At 48.3% G+C, this 22,379-nt stretch overlaps 1 protein-coding gene across 2 annotated transcripts in view; it reads right to left on the bottom strand.

Moving 5' to 3' along the window:
- Positions 1 to 22,379, bottom strand: part of Prkca (protein kinase C alpha) — a 447,179-nt gene that overhangs the window by 34,352 nt on the left and 390,448 nt on the right. Inside the window, exons 11-13 of one of the 2 annotated variants that reach the window (XM_045157944.1) lie at positions 21,533 to 21,624; positions 18,280 to 18,336; positions 17,299 to 17,443 (exon numbers count right to left, since the gene is read on the bottom strand). In XM_045157944.1, the coding sequence (XP_045013879.1) occupies positions 17,299 to 17,443; positions 18,280 to 18,336; positions 21,533 to 21,624 (294 nt within the window). Of the gene's footprint in view, positions 1 to 17,298; positions 17,444 to 18,273; positions 18,337 to 21,532; positions 21,625 to 22,379 lie in introns of both variants that reach the window. The other variant, XM_004655131.2, reaches the window with a different exon arrangement.

Here is a 22,379-nt window from a genome sequence, read left to right as displayed (position 1 = left end):
CAAGACAAATTCTTTACCCACTATACCATCACCTTTGCTCAGTATTTCCATTTTAAAGGTTAGAAAACTGAGGCTCAGGTAGGATTTGAATAAAACCAATTAATAAGTGATGTTAGGATATTGGCATGCTTGTTTTCATGATATAATTGTATTGCTTTCGAATATATCTATATTGGACTTGATAAAATATGAATCAAAGGGCACTCAAGGTTAGTATAAAGATATTTCAAGGTCTGGATAAATGGCTTAGCGGTTAAGGCGTTTGTCTGCGAAGCCTAAGGATCCTGGTTCGATTCCCCAGGACCCACGTTATCCAGATGCACGAGGGGGTGCATGTGTCTGGAGTTTGTTTGCAGTGACTGGAGGCCCTGGTGTGCCCATCCTCTCTTTCTCTCTGCCTCTTCCTCTCTCTCTCTCTCTCTCAAATAAATAAATAAGATATTTTAAAAAACTTAAAAAATATATTTTAAATTGTCATTCCCATCGGTGCTGAAGTAAGTTGTAATTATCTTTCCAAGGGACTTATAAACTTTGTTCTTGTCACCATATCAAAGCAGTTCCTGCAATCTGTTACTCTCTGTTCCAGGGAGCTAATTTTAAACCCAGGCAGAGGGTAGTGGGGTCTGAGTAAATGAGGAGGTTACACTTCACTTTGTATCAGGGTCTCACTAAGTACCCCAGGCTGGCCTCAAACTCACAGCCATCCTACTGCCTCAGCCTCCTGGTTTGGGGATTACTGGCATGAGCCACCATGCCTGGCAACAGCCCATGTCACGCAGTGCACTCCACAAACACCTGCGCAGTTCCACGGGTCAGGTCTCTGCGTTCATGGTGTCCCAGATCACACCTGACCTGGGGAAGCTGCCAGAAGGCGTGGGAGTCCTGTTTCTCTTCAGAATGTGCCATAAGTCCTAAAAGCCAGGGACACCTGAAGAGGGTTCTCCCCCTCCGCAATTCTGCAACTTGGCTTCTGCTCGATCTTCTCTTTCTTATTTCCACAGCACGAACCTCCCTTGACCCTGGCAGATGGCTGCCACCCTCTCTTTTCTCCAAGACGCGCAGAAGCAGAGTGCCAAATGCCAGTGGCTTTTCTTCCGTGGGCTGCACTGTCAGCCCCATCAAACCTCCTGCTCGACCACAGACCGAGACTACACTTACTCTGAGTTCTCCAGGGCCCTTGGCTGTAATAAACGGGCGGCATTCAGAATGCAGTTGGAACATTTCTTCCCAGAGAGGCCCACCACCACTGCCCTTGGCTTACGTAGCAGATGAGGTGCGGGTTCAAAGGTCTGTGTCTCTTGGTGCAGCCAATTCCTTTCCACAATGAAGCTTACCTTCTTTCCCTCAGTAATCAGTGGTTATGAATAAATATCGCAAATTGACCAAAACCCCGGGTGCAGGGGAGACAGTGCTATCAGGTCCTCCTTGATCGCGAGTGTTCAGATACCCGTTATTTAGGATGCTGACCACACCATCCCTTTGGGGCTGCCTAAAACCATGCTGTGCACTATGATACCCGTTAGCTGCCTGGGGTCAGGGAGCACGTGGCACGTGGCTGGTCTACCCTGAGATACCCTCTAGTTATTACGGAAGAATAAGAGCGCATTAGCAATTTTATTTTGCTTTGGAATACAGGGTTGAATGAAATATATTTAAATTAATTTTATCTGTTTACTTTTTGCTGTGTGTATGTGTGTGTGTGTGTGTGTGTGTGTGCACATGTGTATACATCCTTGCAGCTCCTGGTGTGCTCTCCTGTGGTGGGCTGTGCTTTCTCACAGTGGCCAAAGTGGAATGAATGCCAGGTGTCTCACTCCGTTTTTCTTACTCGAGCTGGAGTCTTTCACTGGTCTCAGAGGTTGCTTGTTTTGTTTTTCCCGAGGGGTTGCTTGTTTTGTTTTTCCCTTTGTGAGCTCTGGCTATTCTCAGGCTCTTGCTCCCCTATGGGACTGGGATTACAGACGCACGCGCCCATGCTCAGAGACTGATGTGGGCCGGACATTCAAACTCCAGGGGTCTCCGTGGTCTCTTCGGACCCTCATGCATGCACAGGAAGTGCCCTTAGCCACTGAACAAGCTCCCTGGCCCTCGTGTGTTTCTTTGGCTACTTTGACAGCATGGTTGCTCAGTGTACCTCTGCGGAGGCAGGCTTGGCAAGAAGCTCTGGAGTTGGTGGATTTTCATGCAGCACAGTGGAGGATGGACTTTGGTTTGGAAGACAGACCCCCCCCCCCCCACCAAAAGGGCAGTGTCATTCACTTTTCCTGCTGTTGGTCCCTATGATCATTGTGATTATGCTAACATGAGCCAGTTGCTGGGGGTCAGGATGTTACGAATGGCTGCCTGTCTTGTACAGGCGAGGCATGAATGAGCTTTCTTCCAGTTTAGGCACCTGACTAGGGGATGAAAGGGGATCAGAGGGCGGCTTCCTACTTCTCACTAGGCTGAGGGCCCACAGCTACTACAAGGCTGTCCTTCAAAGGTCATGCTGCTTTCTACCCTCTGCCAGCGTAGAAAGGCCTTCCAGGGCGGAAGGGGCTAGAGACAGTTTCTGACTCCTGATAGCTCTGGCCTGGGAAAGCTTGGGGACAATGTGTCATGTGAACAACAGCTGTAGCCAATACCACTATCACAAGAATTCACCATGTGCCTGACTCTACCGTGCAGTTAATTCATTTAGGTCTTGTAGTTAAGGCCCATTTCAAAGAGGAAATGAGGCAGAGAGAAGTTAAGAAGGTTGTTCAAGATTATACAACTACTAAGTGATAAGACTGGGAACTGATCACTGGTAGTCCTGATGGCTTTGTAAGACACACTTTTCATCATTTTTCTACATCCATTGTCTTGACCTGGGGTAGTTCCTAGACAGCTTTGGGTGGAAGCTAGCCTGGTAAAGGTGTTTCTTGCCAAAAATTGGGTCCAGATACATAATAGGAGCCAAAGAGCATGGATGCTTAGAACCTTGCCTGTAAGAGCTGTGTTCTGACAGAGCCCGTGAGACCACAGGGTGTAAAGAAAGGGGCTCTCCTGGGCTTGAACTAGATCCATATTGTCCTTATACAATATTTAACCAGCCCCAGAGAGCCCGTTCTCGAACAGTTCAATATCATGGCCACAATCAAGGCTCTTTCTGAGCTATCACTAGAAAACAAATGCCTGTCTGCACAAAGCACATCAAATTCCTTTACTTTCGGGGGAAAAAGACCATTTCACTCATTTTCTCAAAACAAATGAAAGTGTTTTATTTTGATGGAAACATCAAAGTTGTTTTGGAAAACATTGTAAATTTTTAAGGAGAGAACATAGGACATAAGGGGAATGTTTTGTGTTCATGGTCAAAAACAGTGGCTGACATGGCCAAATGCACTGTCTGGGAAGAAATAGATATTCTTGCTCAAGTGTTTTCTGGGAGATCTGTTAGACAGATGAGGCCCTGAGTCGAGTAACTTCTCCTTCATTCTCACTCCCCTGGAACCCAGAACCACAGGGCCACACAGCTCGTGTGGCCTTCTTCCTCCTTGGGGACTGTACCCCATATGCGGGAATGGCTTCTGTGCCCAGCACCGGGACATCACCCAGCACAGGGTGGGTATTCTAGCATGTTCTTTTGGAGGAACGAGTCCATTTGATCACACCTCACAGAACCACTGATCTTTTCGATAGTCTCAAAGGGGCCTTAGGATTGCTGGCTTGCTAAGGGCTCTGAAAGGGGGCCTCAGCCTCAGAGTGGTAAAACGGCTTGCTTGAGCTGTCCCAGGCTGCAGCTGCAAGGTCAGGAAGAAAGAGGCCGCAGGTGTCCCGAGTGTCCCCTTTAGCAGCATCGGTGTGATGAACTAAAACCCCCACAGAAGGGCAAGGGTGGGGCACTCCTCCCCTCAACGAGTCCCACATACGGAGGGCTCTGAACCCAACAGTGGACACTAGTTCTGTCACTCAGGTGCTGAGCGCCCTCAGGCAAGTGGCTAAACCTCAAGGGGTTTCCATGTTCTTGGCTGTGATATTAGAATTCCGCTGCTCACCTGGCAGGCGTGTGGTAGGGGACCAAATGGCATTATACCATTGAATAGCTTATGGCGGGTGAGTAGAATAGCTCATACGGCCTACCCCAGGCCCCTCGCAGGGCAGGTAGTCAGAGGAGAGGTGCCCTTATGGGACATAATCCTGAAAGGACGTATTGAACACTCTGAAATGATTGCTGCCACCTCTACATTCTCAATCAACATTGACATTTTGTCCATTCCCCCAGTAAAGACCAGCTTGCAGCGTGCCACACACTGTATTTAACATGGTGCCCAGAAGGGCTGGAGAGATGGCTCAGTGGCTGAAGGCACTTGGTTGCAAACCTGTTGTCCTGGGCTCGGTTCCCCAGTACCTATGTAAAGCCAGAGGCACACAGTGGCACATACATCTGGAGTTTGCACTGTGAAGAGGTCCTGGCATGCCCATTCTTTCTCTCTCATGTTTTATTTTCCCCTTTTCTCCTTACAAATAATAATATAAAAAACCCTCCTTCATGCAACTGGATTGCATGAAGATGAAAAGCATTCTAACTCATTCTAGGTGTGGTGGTTTGGATATAAAATGTTCCCCGTTAGCCTTATATGTCTGTGGTGAAGCCTCACACTCAGTCCCCAGCTGGCAGAGCTTTTGGGAGTGGAGCCTTGCTGGAGGGGGCATGCTGCTGGGGTTGGACCCTGAAGTTCATTAGTTCAGCCTTATTGGGCGTTTGCTAGATAGTTCGTTCTTGTTGCTCCCTCCCAGATGAAGTGACTAGATGTGACGCCCAGACTCTGCTCTGCCATGCCGCAATGAAACTTCACCTAAAAACTGAAATCTGAAACAAACCCTTTCATTCCATAAGCTGCTTCTGGTTGGGTGCTTTGTCCCAGTAATGAGAAGGTGACTGTCACTCAGGGAGAACATCAACCTCTCAGATTTTCCTCTTTCCCCCATGGTGCTTTGGTACCCTCCTGTGCTCTCTTTTTCTGGCTGTCACGTGGGTTGTCTATGGGCTGAGCACCCTGATAGACATCAATGTCATGAATCTAACTGGAGACACAGAGTGAAAGGAATCCTTGCAAATGTACCATATAAGTCAAAAATATTAGATCACCAAATGAGAAATATCTGTGATATTTGAAATCTCTGGAAGACACAGGTATAAAGGATATTACCAAAGTTGTAAAACTTGCAAAGTATGGAGTCCAAATTGCATGTTTTCCATATAGACAAAATTATGGCTCTACCAACAATAGAAGAGATTAGAAAGTGTCTTTTGTAGTGGTCAGAAATAAGAGAGCCTTGGGATCTATTTATAGTAGATATATCTTCTTTTCCTATCATCATTGCCTTTGTGTTATGAGAACAGACACCAGGACAAGCCAATCAAATGGCACAAAGAAGTATTTGGAATAACTGACACTGGCTTCAAATAGCAATTAACTGTCTTTAACATTATTGGGTTCGCTTTGCTCATATTGTACTAAGGAGTTGGTGCCCTGCTGGCACAGTGATACCTCACTGTAATGGTGTTAGGCATTGGAATTCAAGGGTCTCCTTGGCTCTAGCCAGGAAGTCAGGAAACCCTAGGACCCCTGGATTATGTGTGACAAGCAGTTCTTAAGGTGTCCCTGCACTAATTATAGAGGAGGCCAATACAATTGTGAATAAGTTGTCAGGCTTCTGATTGAGCACCAAGCCTTGCCCACCTCTAGGGCTTCCTTAAGTCTGAAGCATATCCTGGGAAAGCCTGGGAAGTGATGTGCTGTGGTCCTCAGAGGAGGTGTTGCTATACTGAACTGTGAGGAAAGAAGGGACAGCAGTTTCTAGCTCCGTGTGATTCTTCCATGAATGCTGTAATTGGGGGCTAATCTGTAGAGCACCTCTGTCACCCTGGCTTATTGGTGCAGAAGTCATAAAGGCGATAAATGCAACCACTAAGTTTGGGAAAACACCATCCTAATTGGCCTGGGTCAGCCAACCTCTTTGACATAATGCCCTTGTTACATGAGAGAAATCAAACACCTCTTTCTTTTCTCCCAGTGTCCTAGTGTAACACACTAAAAATGTGATTCGAACAACAAATCAAATTTTCATCAACGCATCTCCTGAGCACAGTTTTCAGGACAGCCCTCATCTGGGTACCACCTCCGTTTCTTTACTGAGGGGAGGCTGACAGAGCAAGTGTAAGGGGGGCTGTCAGAGTCATACGGAGGAGCTAACATCCACCTGTGTCCTGCTTTCTCATTGTTCCCAATTTGTGTAAGCAGGAGCTGTGAATGACACAATGACATCTGAGGTGTTGCCCTGACCTCTGGGGTTCCTCTTTCTTGTTCAGCTCAGTGGAAGTGACAATAAAATTGATTCCATATATTTAAAATACATTTAGGGCTAGAGGAATGGCTTAGCAGTTAAGGCACTTGCCTGTGATGACAAAGGACCCAGGTTCAATTCCCCAGGAGCCATATAAGCCAGATGCATAAGGTGGCACATATGTCTGGAGCTTGTTTACAGTGGCTGGTGGCCCTGGCGTGCCCATAGTCTGTCTGTCTGTCTGTCTCTCTCTGTCAAATAAATAAAATTTTAAAATTGATTTATCTTGTAACATAATCTACTTGGCCTAAACCCAGGACTCCAGCAGTGGCTGAGTCTCACATACCATATGCCTAAATATAAATGTTATAGACTGCTAAAGACAGTATGTTCTTTCCCACCACACTGACCAAAGTACTTTCCTTTATTAGCTATCTGGGAATGCCCTAGCAAAATACCATAGATTGATTAGGTTAAATAACAGATTAAAAAAAAAAAAACTCTGGTGTGCTGGTTGGAAGTTTAGCAGAGTTGATTTCTGGTGACATTTTCTTTTCTTAACTTGTAAAATGCTATCTTTCACTGTGTCTTCATATAAACTTTCCTCTGTGTGGATATAACCCTTTTATTCCATCCTCTTTGTATAAGGGCACCAGTTTTATAAGATGAGTGTCCCACCTTTATTATCTCATGTTATGGTAGTCATGTCATTATAGGACCTGTCTTTTCCTGTTTGGCTTGAGACTTTTTCTTCATCATTGTACAATAAGCTCTGACTGTAAGTTTGCTCTTCTGAGAGCTTGGATAGACACCCGTTAAACAGGACTAGCCACACTAGCCCTCAAGTCTCACCTTGGAGTTTCTAGTTTGTCTGTAATAAGCTTGGCCTGTGTCTGAGAGAGCTTTGATTGTCATACTGGAGCCTGGAATTTCAACATATGGATTAGGGAGGGGACACACCTCAGTCCTTTACAAGGCCAGTGGCCTACAAGGTCTGGTATGACTTAGGAATTCACGGAATTCCATGCTGAGACTCCACTCCACTCGACCTTTTGCTCTTCCAGTTTTTCCTGTCAGAGCTACAAGAAGCCTATGCACCTGGTCCATATGCCCAAAATCCATCCTGTATCCCCAGAAATAGTCACCCACTGACCTCTCTACTCGGAACAGGGGTGCTCAGGCCAGAAGATAGTGTCAGGAAGGGTGGATCTTGGAAAGAGGCCCACATGGGGCCTGGAAGGTAACGCTAATGGTGTGAGAACGAGCTCATTGTGTAGAAGGGCCACAAGTGAGCTCATCCCTTTGGTGCCAGAGATGCCAATCCTTCCGGAAAGGCCAAGGCTGAAGGAGGGTCTGAGGATAGCAGCTAGGAGGGGGTTGGCAGGCTAAATCCAGTTGCCTCCTGTCTCTACACAGCTTGAGAGTGCAATCTGATAAATGCATTTCTAAATGTAAAATGAAATTTTCAAAAAAGACTATACTACATTTTTGGTTAGAACCATCGCCCAGTTTTGTCTCTTGGCAAAAATCTAAAGTTTAGGCTTAAGAAAAACCTAGAATATTTTGTATGGAGCCCTTAGCAGAGAACAGTTGCGTGTTCCTACTCTAAAGCACAGGGCAGAGGACAAGGACCCCTCTTCTTTCTTGGGGCCTTTCCTCCTTTGACTTACAGAATGTGGGGATGTGAACCCACTAAGTCCAAGGTATAGCTTTCAGAAGCCTTGTGGGGCCTCTGCATCTTCATTTTAAGAAGCCTGGTGTCACAGCAAGAGGTTAAGGATAAACTGACTCTAGGAAGAGAGAGACCAGGTAGAGGAGACTTCCAGGAGCTTGGTCAATAGCCAATAGCTAGTGGCCATCTTGGATCTCCTGGCACTGACAGATAAGCCCCTGTCTCTGACATCTGTGCCGCCATCAGGAACAATGCCAATCAAATCCCGACTCAGAACCACAGCGTCCACAGTGGTCGTCTGACCCCATTCCGTTTTGGGTCAGCTGCACGGGAGCAGACCATGGAGAGGACTTCCAAGTAACAGACAGATTTATGGAGGGCTCCTCTGGAGGTGGGCTGAGCTCATTATAAGCAAGACTCACTTTCCTGCCGGATGATGTACTCTGAGGAAGAAATAATAGTTCTCCACACTTTACCGACGCCACTCCAAGCTGTTAAAAGAGCAGAGCTCTAGCCACGGCTTACCGCATACACAATGAAGCAGCAGCCTGACACCAAGCAGACATCTTGTCTTCCTGACCCCACGGAGATACACAGAACAGAAGGGAATCAGCCTGGAAAGCATTTGTTATCGGCCCCCTGGTCTCTCTCAGGGGTTCTGAGACTTAGTCTGCTCTCTCTCTGGGGATGAGCTGTGCTAGGGAAAAGCCGGCAGGTCTGGCAGCCCATCTCTGCCTGGAGGACTCAGTCCCAGACCTCTCCTGTTAAATCAGGGAGCTGCTCACCGCTCAAAATGTTAATTTCACCTCAGGACACAAATAACTACATGTGCAGCAAAGGAATGAAATGAGAGTTGGGAATAAATTCTGTGCCTGTAAGAGCTTTATTAGCTAGTATAAAGATTTCCCAGAACCCAGAGGTTCTCATTTAGAAATGTTCTTGGTAACAGCAGTGAGGGGCACGTGGGAGCGGGGGAGGGCACTATTGGCCCACGTCAATAGGCCCGTCAACCCCATCTGCTACCTGTGCGCCTGGGGCATGTCACCTCTCCTCTCCAAATCTCCTTTTCCTTGCGTGTGAATGAGGGATAGTGCAATCTACCCCAAAGGACCGCCAAACTATTGTAAGAGTTAAACAAGATCACGGCTGTGGGTGCTCGATCCACCCTAGGACATGAACACGTGTTACTGATCGCTCTCAGGATGCTCACCTCCTCCCTGCCATGGCTCGAGCTGTTCTAAAGAGAAAGAGGTGAGACAAAGCTTGAAAAATCCCTGGCCCATTTTCATTGGATCTAAACAAATCTCTAAATGAAGAGTCAATTAATGGAGGCCCTAGAATACCAGGAGGGAACATTTGGTAGAACATCACTAGGGTTCTGGAAACTAGCAACGGCCTGTGAGAGCAGCCTGTAAGCTCATGTGGGGTACTCTGGGAGGCATTTGGGCCAGAAGCTGCAGTCTCTTCCTTCCAGGGCAACAGACACTGTAGAGGGAAGTTGCTTGATCCTGGGTTTAAAGTCAGGCCTACCTTCCATTGCGACCTTGGGGGAAAAATTAACAAATCTCTTTACGTATTAATTTTATTATCTGGAAAACAGAGTTGCCTTAAGGACAAACAAAATAAAGCAAATGGTGGGTGTGGTATGGTTTAAGACATTAGCAGGCATTCATGGAGGAACAAGAAATCTACTGGGGACCTGGTCCTTTCAGCAGGTCACTGGAAAGGGAAGATGGGGGGTCAAAGGGCACAGTGGGCCCACAGACCATAATAGCACATGAGGTGCCCAGGGCTGCAGGAAACACCACTGATGGTGGTATCTGAGGCCCACAGAATTAGAAGAGCTGGAAGCAGGCAATACAATAGATGAGATCATCTAATCCACGTGATGAGCTCTGAGGAGAGTCACACCGTTTAGGGAAGACCCCAAAGGAGAGCCCGGTTTCGGCTCTTTAAGCATCTCTCTGAGGGAGAGCGTGGCTTCATTTTCTCTTGAACACTGGAGTCATTGGACCGTGAGGGGAGTTGGCCTCTGACAGAAAGAGGGCCGCGCTGGGCTTATTGTTCTCTTTCTTTAATCAAGTGCTTTCCTGCACTTGCCGAGGTGGGCGCTGGGCGTGGGCCCTGGGCACCCAGAGCTGGCGGCCGTGGCTGCTGGCTCTGCTCCTGGCAAGGGCTAATTTACTGCCTGACTGCCTGGCCGTGGAGAACGCAGGAGCGATTTTCTCAGCGATTTTTCGATTCTCGTTTTGATTGTCTACCCCTCCCCACAGCCCTTTCCCTGGGCCCGGGAAAGTCTTGGGGATGTCTGGGCTGGGAGCAGCGGGCTGTCCAGGAGACAACCTTCAGAAACTCGGGTCTCCCGGCTCATTATCCTCCTGACGCATGAGAGGAGGCTCTCTGCCCCATGGCCTGCTGTGCTGACACCTCCACACTGTGGCCGCTGGAGATGGCCCTTCCAGGTACCCGGCCCTGTCACCTCCAAGACCTGCTTGTCCTACTGCCCTGGCTATGCCTGGGAAGGCAATGTGTGAACACATTTAGCCCAAATCACACTGTGGGCTGGACACCACCCCGACCAAGGGGTAGGAACAGAGCAGTGAACCCTTAGGAAGTTTAGCGGGATAAATACATAATGCAACAGGACATCCCAACCCATCAGAGGGGTGCTACCCAGGCACTAGGTGGACCTGGATGTCTGACAGTTGAAAGAGGGTTCACCAGGACAGAGAACTTCCTACAGATGGGAAGGAAAGGGTTAAAAGGAGGTTAAGGAGGGATCTATGCGAATGGCTGGGATAGGATATCCTGGCTTTATGTGGGGACTGGGGAAATGAACTTGGTCTTTGCAAGCACACACCTTTAATCACTGAGCCATCTCTTCAAACCTGAACATTTCTTTTTGTTGTATCTTAGGAAAACCCAGGATAACTAGAAGAGCTTTACAGAAAACTGCGCTTATTGCAGACGGTTGTGGTATATAGAAGCTATGGCCTGAGGACAGGTCTTCTGTCCGCAGGACCCCTCCAAACCCTCAGCCTCATTAGACTTTGCCCATCTGGTCTCAGGCAGCTGGCTACAGTAGGGTGGCACCCACACCTGGAAGTTTCTTCCCTAGTAATTTTGGCCATGTTGGACGTACCATCTGTCATCAGCAAGAGCAATCTGATCTCATCCACATCTCAGAATCTCTCCTAGCCTGCCGTCTCCTCTTTCTAAGTCTCTAGGCCTCCAGTAGGTCTCCAGGTTCCCCTTCCTAGATGAGAACCCCCGGAACCAGGGGAGTCTTTGGCACTCAGGAGGCCTTCAGTGAATCCGCTGCCTAATCCATGTCACGTGCTGGGGTTGGGGCAATGCTTACATGCTACTGGCTTGCCTGTGGAAGTAAGGAATGGGCCGAGCATGAGCAGCCAGAACACAGTCTTTGTTGCTGACTCTCTGAGCAGGACTCAGCCCCAGATTCCAGGTCAGTGTCTCTGTCTCCTGAGAGATGCCAAAGAAAATATAGGCTGTAGCTGAGAGCTGGTGCATGTGTGTGTGTGTGTGTGTGTGTGTGTGTGTGTGTGTGTGTGTGTGCGCGCGCGTGCGTGGGTATAAGTGAGAGTCTGTGTGTGTGTGTGCATGCGTAGGCCAGAGGTTGACATTGCCTTTCTTTTTTCTCTTTTTTTAAAAAAATAGTTTATTTTTATTTATTTATTTGACAGAGAAAGAGAGAAAGAGGCAGAGAGAGAGAGAATGGGCACACCAAGGCCTCCAGCCACTGCAAATGAACTCCAGATGCATGTGCCTCCTTGTGCATCTGGCTAATGTGGATCCTGGGGAATTGAGCCTGGGTCCTTTGGCTTTGCAGGCAAACACCTTAAGTGCTAAGCCATCTTTCCAGCCCGACATTGTCTTTCTTAGTCACTCTCCACTGTTATACTGTTAGGCTTTTGGGGTTGGGATAGAGGTACCGAGACAAATGATTTTTGGAGTTTGAAGGTCCAAGAGAAGGAGAGAGGGAGAGAGAGAGAGAGAGAGAAGGGGGATGCAAGCCCCATAGAGGAGTAAAGCGAAACGAGAGTGCGCAAAGGCCAGAGACAGGGCTTCATGGGGAGAAGAGGGAGACTGGGCTGAGGGAGGGGCCTCGGGCGATGTGCTGAGGGGGGGGTGGGCTGGGCATCCTGTCTTCTCAGACTACGTGTCCTCAATCACTGCAGCAGGAGGTGCTTCCAGAATCCAAAACCTAGTCTGGGCATGGCCAGCTGGGAGGGGCCATAATGGGAGATGGGAACGTTCACGTCCACCAGAGTGTTTGAGACAGGGTCTCTCGCTGACCCTGGAGCTCGCCCATTTGGCAGGCGTACACTGGCCAGTGAGCCCGAGGGATCCTCCATCTTGACCTGCTGGTGCTGGGTCAGGAGCGCCGCGCCGCCAGGCCTGACCTCCACGCCAGGGCTGGGATCCAAGCCCAGGGTCCGCACTGCGAGCACGTTACCATAGGCCCAGCTCCCGGGTGCTCTGTCCAGCCTTCTCAGGGACTCTTACAGACCCCCAAGAGTTCCGTGTCACACACACCCTCACCTCAGCCTCAGGAGCGAGTTTCTGATTAGCTCCCCTTGTGTGGCTGCTCGCCTCCACTGCCACGTCCCCCTGTGGGTGAGTGACACGCTTCGCTTCAGCCCATCCTCACCCGTTACGGAGACGCTACCGTGCTAATCGATTGTGAGTAAATCGCCATAAATATTTAAGCCTCTGCTTTGCCTATTAGGAAAAACGCCATCTACGATAATTACTTCACTTCAGCCTGACAGGCAGAGTTACACAGGAGATAGAACTGCTTTAACCTCTGAGCAAATTCTGAGACCTTGAGCCTGTCTGGCCTTTCCCCAAGCTGCGGGTATTCTCGGGCGGAGAGGGTCAACTTCCTGGAGGCTGGTGTCGCTCATGTTGTCAACCGAGGCCACCTGGGAGTAGGACACAGCTCATGGCTCATCTTGATTGAAGGAGCATATATATATCTCCTATTCTGAGCTGAAAGCTTTGGAGGGGTGTGGGGTGGTGAGGGGGACCTGTGTGGTCGTCCTGGAGCCCCTTGCTTGGCATAGTGAGCTCACAGAACGCCAGTCAGCACTGGACAGGATGGCACACAAGGTTGGTGTTAACCTGGCCCACAAAGCAAGATCCTGTCTCAAACAAACAGAACATTGTCTCCACATAGGCTGCTCAGGTTTGAGCAGCTTCACGTAGTGAGTGGCACAACAGTCTAAAAATGGCCCGAGCTTGGGGATGAAACCTAATTCAAGCATGCGGCGTTCCTACGTCCTCAGTCACCCCATCGGAAGCAGGCTCTGACATTACCTCTCTCACTAGGCTTGCCTTGAGGAGGAAGGGAGGGAAAGGACAGACAGTACCACCCAGGGCGGTCACTCCCCTTGCTATTGTGCTGAAGAGCGGGGGATCCTGAAATGAAGGCGTGCACAACGAGGCATATAGTCTCTGTGTATGAAGAAGCCAAATTTCCCAAGGGATACTTGTACTGTTTTTGTCTTGTGTGTTTAGTGTGAGGTACGTGTACATGAGTGTGTGTGCCCGGTATGAAGGCTACAGCCTATCACGGAGTATATGCAGGGGGAGGGGCTGGGCTTCTCTATCGCTCTTCTGCTTTGTTTCCTGGAGACAATGTCTCTCACTGAGCCTGGAGCTGCTGCTAAGCAAGCCCGAGATTCCTCTGTCTCCCCTCCACTTGGGGATGGTGTTACAGGCATACACAGCAGTGTTCAGATTTTTATGTAGGTGCATGACACAAGCTCAATCTCATACTTGCATGGCAAGTGCTCTTGCTTACTGAGCCATCCTTCTTTTAAAAGTTATTATTTTGTGTACTTAATCACAATAGTGTAGTGTGTGTGTGTGTGTGTGTGTGTGTGTGTGTGTGTGTGTGTGTGTGTGCATGCACTCCTTGGTACACGTGGGGTCAGAGGACAACCTTGGGGTATTGGTCCTCTCATTCCACTCTGTTCTGAGACAGAGTCTCTTGCTCATCACCGTGAATGGCAGCCTCGCTGACCTCCGAGCTTCAAGATTCTCATGACTCTGTATTCCATTGCAACAGACGAGCTGGGATTATGGACATGTGTGCTACTTGCAACCAGCTGTCCATGGCCTCTGAGGATCTCGACTCTGGCCATGGGGCTGACCACTGAGCAATCTCCCCAGACCTGTTTGGAGCATGTTTAAGAGTGCTTGATGGGGAAAAAAATGTGGGAGACATTATCCAACATAAAGTGCCATCAAAATGAGTATGACCAATTAAATAATGCACCTTTCCCCAAAGGATGTCCAGTTTCCACAGCAGGAATATACATGGTAGGAGGGATTTTTTCAGATGCAAGCTGAGATAGAGAGACGGGGAGACGACCCTACATCATCTGAGAGTCTGGTGGTAATCCCAGGGATGCATGTGGGAAGAAGGGGGTTGGAATTGGGAGAGATCAGAAGACACTGTGTGACTTCTAGGACTTTGTGTTAAATTTTGTTTTGGCTTGTTTTTGGTGCTGGGAATTGAACCCAGGTCTTATGCATTCCAGGCAGGCACTATACCACTGAGCTACCGCCCCAGCTCCTAAACTTAGGCTGTCAGCTGCTAGATCTGTGGTCATATGTTAGAATAGTGATGAAATTCATATGGTGAACAACCAGAAGGCAAACCACTCAAATGGATAAACCTTAATTGTGTGCAAAACTTCATCTCTGTGGGACAGAGTCGTCCCTGGTGACAGCACACATGGCTGAAGTGTGACTGTGCTGGCAGCTAGGGGCTGGATCAGCAGAGGCCTGGCAATACTGGACATAAAGTTCACAGCCATCTTTGTCCCCAGACATGCTGCCCTCCTCTGTCACCAGCCGTCATACTATCTCCTGGACTGTTACCCGAAGCCTACACAGCTCATAATCGCAGTTTTCTTGGCAAACGTGTCAGCAGGAGGCCTCAGAATACATACTGCACTCAAAGGCTGTTTTGTTTTTCTTCTTTGTGTGTGTGTGTGTGGGGGGGGAGTGGGTACCCTTACACTTGCCTATAGTAGGGGTCGCTTGCCTAAAGTAACCAGGGTGAAATGTTGGGTGTTCTACTAAATAGTCATGTTTTGAGCTAGAGTCTCTAATGATTCTGGAGCTTGAGGGGCTCTGAGTATTCCGGGTCTGTGCTTCACTGGGGGGACTGGGGTTATAGGTGCATGTGGCCATACCCAGCTGTTTCGGTGGGATCTGGAGATTTGAACTCGGGCAGTCTTAGACTCTCTCAGCTTGTGCAGGAAGCACACGTAGCCACTGAGCCTCTGTCCAGACTAAGGCTGTTTATTTTTCTTTTATACTACCATCTCTTCATTCTTCAAACATGGAAAATGTGATTATAATGGTTGATATTATGGCTGGAAGTACTACTGAGTGGGCTTTGGGGAGGCAGGAAATTCCTAATAAAAGTTAAGTATCAGGGCTGGAGAGATGGATTAGTGGCTAAGGTGCATGTTTGTGAAGTCTAAGAACCCAGGTTTGATTCTCCAGGTCTCATGTAAGCCAGATGCGTGTGGTGGCACATGCATCTGGAGTTAATTTTCAGTGGCTGTAGGCCCTGGTGTGCCCATTCTTGCTCGCTCTCTGTCTGTCTGTCTGTCTGTCTGTCTGTCTGTCTATCTATCTATGTATGTATCTATGTATGTATGTATGTATGTATGTATGTATGTATGTATGTATCTATCTATCTATCTATGTATCTATCTATCTTTCTTTCTCTCCCTCTTTCTGTCTCTAATAAATAAAAAAAAGCTAAGCATCAGGATAACACTACCTTGGGTCATGCCCTTAAAATTTTGAATTTCTAAACAAAGCCTGTTTCTAGGATATAAAGGAATATCACAAACAAAAACACAGCTTCTAGGCTGGGGAGATGACTAAGCAGTTAAGTTTAAAGCTTGCCACCTTGGGCACAATTCCTCAGTACCCACATAAAGCCAGATGCACAAAGTGGCACATGCGTCTGGAGTTTGTGTGCAGTGACAAGGGGCCTTGATGAGCCTGTGCCCGCTCTCTGGCTTTCTCTCTCTTTTCCTTGCTTGCCCTCCATGCAAATAAATGGATGAATAAATAAAATATTTTTGTAAAAAAAGCAGTTTCTAGCCAGGCGTGGTGGTGCACGCCTTTAATCCCAGCACTCGGGAGGCAGAGGTAGGAGGATTGCCATGAGTTCAAGGCCACCCTGAGACTACAGAGTTGATTCCAGGTTAGCCTGGACCAGAGTGAGACCCTGCCTCGAAAAACCAAAAAAAAAAAAAAAGCAGTGTCCCTGTGGAATAATGATGACTACTGAGGGTCACAATAACAATAAACATAGGCATCGAGGGTCTACTAGGTACAAGTGTTGGACTGGATTCTTTAGTTCACACGGCACTTCTTGCCACCCCAAACTTGCCTAAAGAAAGGGGAATAGGTACAGAGACATTAAGGAACTAACCTGACTTCCCACAGTTTGGAGATAAAAGTCAGGGTACAGCCGACACTGGTCTAACTTCTGAGCTTTTTTTCCCCCACCATCCCTACTGTGTCTGAGGAAAACACAGAGCAGCTGTTTGAAGACATGGTCTATGCCACTGGCAGCTAATCTGCGGGCTCTGTGGATTGCTGAGGCCCTCCCACTGAAAGCCCAGTGCTTTCCATTAGGCTGAAGGGCAGGCGGGGGAAGGCTTCTGCACCCATGGGGTTCAGTGTGGATGGAAAATGGCTACATGACAGCTCAGGACTGTAACCCATGCCATCATTGGCATAAAGGATGCTTCATAAAACAGGAAGAGTCTTCCTCAGTATGGATACATCAAAGAGAGAGCACATAGGTCATACTGTGAAGATGACAGCTATGAAAGCAATTTACTCATAACCACATTAATAGTATTTGCATAGCTTAGATATCATGAACAATACTTAGTTAGATAGATCGCTGATCACTCCAGAGATGCCAAAAACCTACTATGGCAATCACCTTACAAGCAACTTCCCCAACTCCACTGTGACTCTTAAGGTATTTGGACCACGGGCACGTAAGAAATCCGTGCCAACAGGCAGCTGGCTCACGAGTAAACAGAACGAGAGCAACAGGTGCACAGAGTAGGACAGCTTTGTTGTGAGCGACGGGCGCTGCCTGTTCCTTGTTCTACCTGAGTCCACTTTGTCTAGTTTAGTTACCTGTGTGGTCACAACCCTCACGTGACCCCATACTCCACGCAGGGGTTCTTATTTGCAGAGCGGAATTGCTGGTCTGTACAAGAACTGGGGATCCCTACCTCTGGGGCGATGTAATCCGGAGTCCCACAGAAGGTCCTGGTCGTGACCCCATCCATCATGTGTTCTTTGCACATTCCAAAGTCGGCGATTTTGATATGTCCTTCTGAATCCAGCATGACATTGTCTAACTTCAGATCCCTGTAAGGAAGCAGGGGAGCTTCAGAGGCCGTCACGCCACGTGACTTGGTTTGCCCTGGAGCTGGTGAAATAGAAGGGCATTTGACGAGCTGCCAGCTCCGTGGCATTTTCACGGTAAGGCCCTGGAGAGCAGGGACCGAGGAACGGTTGTATTTTCATATCTCCAGAGCCTGGGAGGTATTTAAATGCTGAACTAGTGATTCTCATTCACGCCTCTGGTTAGGAATACAGAGACTTCAATTTATCAGGGCTGGGGAGATCCCAGGCATTTGATTTATTAACGTCCGACACAAGGTGGGGGGGCATACAGACACACAGGCAGGTGTTTTAGAACCCCCTACCACATCCCTTCCTCTTGCCTGTGCCAGTGTACCCTGTGCCAGTGTTCTTTTAATTCTTCTTCAAGACATTTTTCTTTCTTGGCACCAGACTTCCCCTGGGACCAAGAGGATTTAATTTGATTGTTTTCCCTCACCTCTCCCCAGCTCCCCATGTGCTTTTCCTGCTCAACGTCTAGAACAGCAATTCAGTTCCACTGCTCCCTGACCTCCGTTCAAGTAAAAGACAGGAAGGAGCTGTCAGTGGAGGGAAAACACGTTTCCTTGCGTCAGCCCAGAAGAAATAGGAAAGTTCCAGAGGCTTAGAAATCGGGAAGTGACTCTTGATTTGTCTGTGACTACAGAGGCTGGGTGGTGGTGGGGTGCTCAGCGGGGCTGTGTTGGGGGGCGGTCATCAGCTCCACACCTGAAGTCCCCATTACAGGACCCCCATGCCCGCAGGTGGATCCCCCCCAAACCTCTCATCTGCGCTGCTGCTGGGAGAACTTCCAGACACACCTGTAAATGATTCCTCTTTTATGAAGGAAGAACAATCCAATGGAGATCTCTGCGGCATAGAATCTGCAAAAGAAGACATGCTATAGAGTTCTGGCCTTTTGTTTTGTTTTGTTTGTTTGTTTTTTGAAGTAGGGTTTCACGCTAGTCCAGGCTGACCTGGAACTCACTATGTAGTCTCAGGAAGGCCTCGAACTCACAGCAATCCTCCTACCTCTGCCTCCTGAGTGCTGGGATTAAAGGCGTGCGCTGCCACGCCTGGCTGAGTTCTGGCCTTCTGGATACTTCTCAGCCTCAAACTCAGGCATCAGAGTGATAAAATAACGAAAGAGCCTAAGGCTTCTTGAGACCAGCATTGCCCTACACAGGTTCTTCCACACTCTGGCCCTTCCCTCTGCTGTTTCATCACTCTGGCTCTCCCTAAAGCAACACAGTTAAGAAAGCCAACGAGAAAGGCTTGCTTCTCTTGCCAGAGGAAGGTGGACAGGTTATTTATTCCCTACAAAATAATCTCTAGGGGGGAGGGGCTGGGGAGGTGGCTTAGCAATTAAATGTACAGCTTTCAAGCCTTCTGGCCCGAGTTTGACTCCCGAGCACCCATGTAAAGCTGGATGAAAAGTGGCAACTGTATATAAGGCTCCAATGTGCCAATGGGAAGTGGGACCAGAAGACTCTGGAGTCCTGTGGACAGTTGCCCTGGCACACATGAAGCAAAGCAGCAAAAACAAAATAGCCACAGTGGACACGTCGTCTCAAGCAGGATGAGGGGAGAGGACAAACACCTGAGGTCCTCAGACCTTAACATGTGCACTGTGGCATGCAGCTGACCCCCCTTTGCACGTCCATGCATACATGTAGATACAAACAATAAGCATTTCTAATATAGTCATTTGAGAACTGGATACATGCGAGACTCTTCTATTTCAGGAGTATGGCAGAATGGAGAAAATTTCCTTTCTCCCATTCCCATACAGAGCAGACTGGTGTTTGAAAACGTAGCTATCCCAAGAGGACAAGAGGAGTACGTGTTCATCCCTTGAAGTGCTCGGATAAACGGAACATGCATCATGACTCACGCCTGGGTGTGCCCTTTCAAATAATTCATAATCAAAACAGTTACTATCATCGCCTCAAAAATCACTAATAGATTAATATCTGGAACTCAAACTAAATGCAGAAAGATGTTTCAAAATTTGCACAGCATTTAGGAGACTTTGAAGTCTGAGGAATTACATGTCTGAGCCTGGGCAAATATGCCCAGGAGGCTTCAAGTAAACACAATATTTACATGAGTGGAGAAAAGATGAAGCTCTTGCTTTTAATGGGAGTTCTGGAAGCTGGCAGGAGAGGCTGGCATGGGGTGGGGGAAGAGAGGAGAGACGGGATCACAGCTGAGTTTACGTTATTGTTCAGGGTTTCCTACTTCCCCTCCTTCCTGCTCTTTCTCTCTGTGGGTATGCCTGAGGAGGCCAGAGGAGTGCTGGCCCTCTCCTTACACCTTGGTTGAGACAGGCTTACTCGTGTAGTGTGCTGCTGGGAAGGCCAGGATAGCTGGCCTGTGAGATTTAGGGTTCTTCCGACCCCACCTCCCGTGGCTACAGATAGCCTGGGATGACAGACACGTTGTGCTATGTCTGCACCTGACTTTGTATAGGGTGCTGGGGGTCTGAGCTCCTGCCAGTGGTCACCTTTAATGACTGAGTCACCTCCTGGCCCTGCTTCCCTGTGTGCTTGTCTTTTCTGCAACACAAATAGAATGAAAGGGTGCTGGGTGAGGCACCTTCATGCAGTGTTGCAGCTCCAGGTGGCTGTTCTGCTGTGTGTTTTGCAGCTTGGGCCATCAGGCTTTATTTTACAATCTAAGCACCATAATGTTCTAGAACTTACATTGTTAAGAGAGAAGACAAGGGCAGACATTTCGAAAAACACATTTACTTTTTAGTGAAAAGCAGAAAAGTCCCCCTTTAATTTTTTTTTAAGTTTCCTATCAACGAGCTCCTTTTTTTTTTTTTAAGTTTCCTATCAACGAGCTCCCTTGTCTGCCTTTTAGTTAAGCTTCCCTGGGGCAGATAATCTCACACAGGCCAATGATCCCTCTGATTTATCTTTTGGATTGCATGCTGGCCAGGATCCGATTCCCATTTGCTAACTTGACTAACGGATGTGAACCCATTAAGCATCCTCGTTTGGGGAAATAAAACCGCCATCTGCTCAGTTTGCTTGCATTGGCTTTCCTGAGACTCCCTGGTCCCTGAGAAAGAGATGGGATGATAGTACAGGTTCCCAAGTTTCCTCCAGCTCCCTCACGGATGAGTCCTCCATCTTCACCTGGAGCCTAAGTCTCCACCCCTATATCCCAGCATCCAAGCGCATCCCAGTGACACGGTCTAAGCTGAGCTCCTAATTCCTGCCCTCAAATTCTCCCCCCACCCATGTTCCTGTTCTTCTAATGTCTGTAAGAGACACTCGCGTCTCTTTGTCTCTAGATCAAGCCCTAATTCTGGCCCTACTTCCTCTTTCCTTGTGTCTCACTGATCCGCTTGCAAGAGCCCTTAAACTCTGCATCCTCCCTTCTTCCCTTAGGTGGCGGGCTCTCTGAGAACTTACTCTGATGAGGTCAAGCCCCACTTGAAGGCTGTCTTCCTCAGTGTCCTTATCTTCCCTGCAAGCTCTTCTCCCGCTGGCCTCGCTCCTCCCCACGTCACGTCATCCTGGTGCATGCTTACCGCTAAGCCACACACTGGACTTAGTGCCACCTCTCTTCACGTTCTGTCTGGGAAGGCTGTTTCCCCACCTCTGGGTTGAGAGTTCTCTAATGAGAGGAGGCTCTCACTACTCAATTGGGTGGGGAGGGATTGTGCGGCATCCTGTGTGTATCTCTAAAGCTACTGTTGGATGACTTCTCCAACTCCAGGTTAGTGCATGGATTCCCCACTGACTCATCTTCCTGTAGCACTTCCAGTGCCTGATACACAGTGGGAGTCCAATAGCAATTTGCTCATTGGTGAGTGAAAGATTCCATCCATGAGGATGGAAATGGGGGAATAGGATACGCACCAGTCTCTACTCTTTGCTTCAAACAAAACGAAGTTCTCCTTAGGAAGCATCTACATGCACCCTGTCAGGACCCCTGCCACTCTGGGAGGGTTCAGTGTTCAGCCCCTCACGAGCGGGAGCCAGCCTTGGACACTTCATGCAGCACAAGTTCCTAGTTGGGAACTTGGTTGTCTGAATTATAGGACTTAAAAAAAAAAATACTCACACTGCTTGTGGCTCCTTAAATTTTCCTACTTGCTGAATGTGGTACATGAGGTCCCCACCATTGACGTATTCCATGACGAAGTACAGCCGATCCTGCAGACCAAGGTTCACACATGAGGAGAGCTCCTCTCCTGGAAGACTACCTCTGGCTGGCTGTCTCTGGGCAGAAGTGGGGCGGAACTGACAGACCTCCTTTGTCTGGCGCTCTCCATACTCTCTCGCCCAGGGAAAGAGGAAGTGACTCGCTGCACTGCACGGGGGCCTCGGGAAGGATAATGTCACCCCGTAACTCTGAGGTAATGGATCTCTGATAACATGCCTGCCTCCTGCTTATGTACACTCCTTGTTATAGTAATGGCCTCGAACATTCGCCCCACCAAACCACATAAATATATTTTGCTAAGCTACTGGTGGTGTGAAAGATCCACACAGGCCAATCATTTCATTTTAGCCAGTACTTCTTGACGGCACAAAACGTATAAAAGCTGGTCTGCAATGTCTAGGATGTTTCTGGAAGCAATATCTCTTGCGTTAGCCTAGGCTTGTAAATTACACATATTTAATGATATTTACTGGGCAGGGGGAGAGGGAGTACCATAAATGGAGGTTTAAATCAAATGTTCTCTTGCACCTATAATGTGCCCAAATATTGCTTTTCTTATTTTCTGTGTCACTGGTATGCTAAGTGTTGGCCCCACGAAGGGCATATACCACAGAGCCAAGCAAGTTTGCATATTTATGAGGACATTATGCTGGGACAGATGGGCGAGATGGAGGAGCTTAACAGTGAAATAACGGATGGCATAGCATGGCATGGTAAAAGCTGACCTCTGCTCTCTCTTCGAAAG

Source organism: Jaculus jaculus, chromosome 9 (genome assembly GCF_020740685.1).
Source record: "Jaculus jaculus isolate mJacJac1 chromosome 9, mJacJac1.mat.Y.cur, whole genome shotgun sequence".
In the NCBI taxonomy this organism is placed as follows: domain Eukaryota; kingdom Metazoa; phylum Chordata; class Mammalia; order Rodentia; family Dipodidae; genus Jaculus; species Jaculus jaculus.
This window is presented reverse-complemented; position numbering and strand designations above follow the sequence as displayed.